This window comes from Babylonia areolata, chromosome 17, assembly GCF_041734735.1.
Source record: "Babylonia areolata isolate BAREFJ2019XMU chromosome 17, ASM4173473v1, whole genome shotgun sequence".
Classification (NCBI taxonomy): domain Eukaryota; kingdom Metazoa; phylum Mollusca; class Gastropoda; order Neogastropoda; family Buccinidae; genus Babylonia; species Babylonia areolata.
In genome coordinates this window covers 25,532,527-25,537,420 of record NC_134892.1, presented here as the reverse complement: position 1 = coordinate 25,537,420, position 4,894 = coordinate 25,532,527, and the positions used below count along the sequence as shown (strand labels likewise).

Sequence of the window (4,894 nt, the reverse complement as noted above, 5' to 3'; positions counted from 1 at the left end):
TGCTTTCTGGGTCTCAAGAAGTGTTGGCGGATCATCCAGTGCTTCGTTGATGGGGACTTGTGGGAGACGGTCTATGGCTTCATCATTTATGGAGGAAGGACGATTTAAGACACTGTTGAAGTGCTCAGCCCAACGTTCGAGAATTTTCTCCTCGGTGATCAAGGTATTCCCATCTGCACTGAGGAGGGGGGATGATCCTGAGGATGTGGGGCCGTAGACTTCTTTTAAGGCATCATAGAACTTCTTCATATCGTGCCTGTCAGCATATCCCTGGATCTCATCAGCTTTGTCACTCAGCCACTTATCCTGCATCTGACGTAACTTTTGCTGAACAGTCCTGCGGATGGCATTGTACGCATCCTTTTTTGATGTGGACTTCGGGTTGCTCAGGTAGGCTTGATGCAGACAGCGTTTCTCATCCAGAAGCTGCTTGATTTCATCACAGTTTTCATCAAACCAGTCTTTGTGCTTTCTGGTCATGGGTCCCAGGGTCTCTGAAGCTGTACTATAGATCAGCTCGCGCAGGGTCCTCCAGTCAGACTCCACATTCTGGTTGTCCAGAGAGGCGGATTCCAGACGATCTTCCAGCAGCTCCACAAAGGACTGTTTGATGGTGATTTTTTTCAGCTTAGCGATGTTGAGCCGTTTCGGAGCCTTCTGGCCTTGGGGGTGTCTCTTGGGCTGGATTCGAATATTCAGCTTCGAGACTACAAGGCGATGGTCTGTCCAACACTCGGCGCCGCACATGGTCTTTGTCACACGTACATCTTGCCTACCCCTTTTCCTGACGAAGACATAATCGATGAGATGCCAATGCTTTCAGCGAGGGTGCATCCATGACGTCCTGTTACGGGTAGGGAGGCAGAAAACTGTGTTGGTTATCAGCAGTTCGTGCTCTGCACAGGTCTGAGGCAAAAGCAATCCATTTGGGTTGCAGTGGCCCATGCCGTGCTTTCCAATCACTCCATCCCAGGAGATGTAGTCAGAGCCAACTCTTGCATTGAAGTCCCCAAGAATGATGAGCTTGTCTGCTTTAGGGATAGCAGCAAGGACAGAGTGAAGGTCCTCGTAGAACTTCGCCTTCACTTCATCTAGGTTGGTCATGGTTGGGACGTAGGCACTGACAATGGTGAAGTGTTTCTGGCCAGATCAGTGACACTCAGAGCAATGTGTCTCAATGACCCTCAGAGCTATGTGTAGTGTATCAATGACACTCAGAGCAATGTGTCTCAATGACCCTCAGAGCTATGTGTGTCAGTGACCCTCAGAGCTATGTGTCTTAATGACCTTCAGATCTATGTGATTGTCTCAGTGACCCTCAGAGCTATGTGTATTGTCTCAATGACCCTCAGAACTATGTGAGGTGTCAATCACCCTCAGAGCTATGTGTAGTGTCTCAATGACCCTCAGAGCTATGTGTAGTGTCTCAATGACCATCAGAGCTATGTGTAGAGAGCTATTTGTAGTGTGTCAATGATCTTGAGAGATATGTGTAGTGTCTCAATGACCCTCAGAGCTATGTGTAGTGTGTCAGTGACCCTCAGAGCTATGTGTCTCAGTGACCTCAGAGCTATGTGTCTTAATGACCTTCAGATCTATATGATTGTCTCCGTGACCCTCAGTTATGTGTAGTGTCTCAATGACCCTCACTTATGTGTAGTGTCTCAATGACCCTCAGAGCTATGTGTAGTGTGTCAGTGACCCTCAGTGCTATGTGTAGTGTGTCAGTGACCCTCAGAGCTATGTGTAGTGTGTCAGTGATCCTCAGTGCTATGTGTAGTGTGTCAGTGACCCTCAGAGCTATGTGCAGTGTGTCAGTGACCCTCTGAGCTATGTGTAGTCTCAGTGACCCTCAGAGGGGGTGGGGGAGGGGGTGTGAGGAAGGGGAGGGGTGTCTATGGGGCAGGACACCAAGTGCCCCCTAAGTGGTGCCCGTGTTGCCCTGTCCGGGGCTATGTACATGGGGACGGGGGGCCAGGGGGGGTATGGGACAGGACATCGTGTGTCCCCTGGTGTGCAGAGTGGTGGCCGTGTTGCCCTGTCCGGGGCTATGGACATGGGAGTGGGTATTATAGGATAGGACACCGAGTCCTTTGGCGTGTTCAGCGGTGTTTGCGTCCCCTTGCCTTCAGTTCATTTCGTTGTATCGTGAGTCAGTTCATTTCGTGTATCAGTCAGTTCATTTCGTTGTATCGTGAGTCAGTTCATTTCGTGTATCAGAGTCAGTTCATTTCGTTGTCTGGATTCTCTACTGCCTCTGGATTCTCTCCTGCCTATCACTAACGATGTAAATCGTTCACGTTTTGATGATTTTTAGTGCAAAGTGTTCACGTTTTTGGTTATTACACAATATTTTTTTCACGGATGAGTGTTTTTTTATTGCAGATTGTTAATGTTTTTAGTACTTTTCAAGAGAATGTTCACGTTGTGGTGATTTACAGTTGAAATTACTCACGTTTTGGTGATCTATAGTGCATATTGTTCACGTTTTGGTGCTCTGTAGTGCATAGTGTTCACGTTTTGGTGCTCTGTAGTGCATAGTGTTCACGTTTTGGTGCTCTGTAGTGCATAGTGTTCACGTTTTGGTGCTCTGTAGTGCATATTGTTCACGTTTTGGTGCTCTGTAGTGCATATTGTTCACGTTTTGGTGATCCGTGTTCACGTTTTGGTGATCTGAAGTGCATATTGTTCACGTTGTCGTGATCCGTAGTGCATATTGTTCACGTTTTGGTGATCTGTGGTGCATATTGTTCACGTTTTGGTGATCTGTAGTGCATATTGTTCACGTTTCAGTGATTTACAGTAAAAATTGTTCATGTTTTGGTACTTCTACAGCACAGTGTTCACATTTTCGTACTTTTATAGTGCAGATTGTTCATATTTTGGTACTTCAATATAAATTGTTCAGGTTTTGGTTCTTTTATAGTGCAGAATGTTCATGTTTCATATTTATACATTACAAATTGTAATCTTTTTGGCACTTTTAAAATACAAATTTATTCCCGATTATTCGTTTTATACCTGTTTAGTGTTAAGAAGTTTCAAACATTCACCTGACTTCTCTGATTTGATTTCTGATACAAATCCGTATGACTATCAGGCATCTTTCAAAGACATTAAACATTTAGTCCATTTTTCAATCTGATCATCAGTTTTGTAGTTCGTTACAATAGGTTATCAAATGTAAAAGTGGTTCGTTACAATAGGTTACCAACTGGATCCAAAAGAATGGCAACACGTAACAGCCGTACGTTGAAACAGTTTCGTAGATATTCATTCGCTGTCATTGTTATTTACTGCTACTTCACCACAATGCGACCTGACTTATTTTTAATGTTTTCCTAAAGTAGTAAATCTGCTACTTTACCACAAGACGACCTGACAGATTTTTAATGGTTTTTTTTTCTGAAGTAGTATTTAAATCAATCTGTTGCTTTACCACAAGACGAGCTGGCTCATTTTTAATGTTTTTCTGAAGTAGTAAATCTGCTACTTTACCACAAGACGACCTGACTGATTTTTAATGTTTTTTTCTGAAGTAGTATTCAAATCAGCCTGCTACTTCACCACAAGACGACCTGACTGATTTTTAATGTTTTTCTGAAGTAGTATTTAAATCAATCAGCTACTTCACCACAAGACGACCTGACTGATTTTTAATGTTTTTCTGAAGTAGTATTTAAATCAATCAGCTACTTCACCACAAGACGACCTGACTGATTTTTAATGTTTTTCTGAAGTAGTATTTAAATCAATCTGCTGTTTTAGCATAAGACGACCTGACAGATTTTTAATGTTGTTTTTTTCTGAAAAAAGTATTTAAATCAGTCTGCTGCTTCACCATAAGACGACCTCACAGATTTTAATTTGTTTTTCTGAAACAGTAATTAGTAACTGGAGCAGAACCCCAGCAGCAGCGAAAACCATCAACATAGGAATTTAATGGCGCCATGTTTCAATAACAGAAAAAAGGGAGGGAACTACAGGGAAGAGGGAATTGCATGGAAGAGGGAATTGCAGGGAAGAGGGAATTGCAGGGAATAACAGGGAAGAGGGAATTACAGGGAATAACAGGGAAGAGGGAATTGCAGGGAAGAGGGAACTGCAGGGAAGAGGGAATTGCAGGGAAGCAGTTTCCAAAGACGCAGCCTAGACTGAATCTAATTTAAAAGACAAAAAACAACAATCTGATCATATTCAAAGTCGCAGTGTAGATTGAATCTAAGTTAAAAGAAATGAAATCAAAAAAGAAAAAAACCCAAACCCTGATCATATTCAAAGTGGCCAGTGTATGATTTTCAGATAGATTGCTGAACGTGTTGAAGGCGAAGATCACACGGACAGGTAAAATCTTTGCAAAAGAAACACGATCGGTTAAAAGCAATGTCAAGTGAAATCAGTAAGTTAAAAACTATGATACAGCCATGATAAATGAACCAATAATTCAGTCATTTCACCTTTCGGTCTACTGTCCCCATCCCTGGAGGGGGGGAGGGGAAGGGGGGAGGGGGAGAGAGGGGTGGTGGTGGTAAAGTAATTGGTTTTGAGGTCTAGTCGACCGAACAGACCATACCGAACGTAGAGAAAAATGGACAGATAACAATATAATCTCTTGTACATGTGATCACACACACACACTCTTACACATGCATACACTTGCACATACACACACACACACACACACACACACGCACGCGCTCGCGCACGCACACACAATCACAGGTTAAACAAAGAATCGGCAACTCACAAAAAAATATTTTCTTGAGCTACACAACCATTTTCCATGTAAACGACACATGTAAAGTAATTGATCTTCAGAAACGGACAACAGTTAACATTTTACACACCAGTACGTGCGGCGCGCCTTGAATTACACAGCACATTATGCGTCAAG

The 4,894-nt window shown here is 43.2% G+C and overlaps 1 protein-coding gene across 1 annotated transcript in view; it reads right to left on the bottom strand.

Annotated features, from left to right (window-relative positions):
- Positions 1-1,921: 1,921 nt before the first annotated feature.
- The window catches only part of LOC143291553 (uncharacterized), a 5,879-nt gene continuing 2,906 nt past the window's right edge, over positions 1,922-4,894 (bottom strand). The window contains exon 3 of the mRNA XM_076601452.1: positions 1,922-2,048. Within this exon, the coding sequence (XP_076457567.1) occupies positions 1,922-2,048 (127 nt within the window). The remainder of the gene's footprint in view (positions 2,049-4,894) is intronic.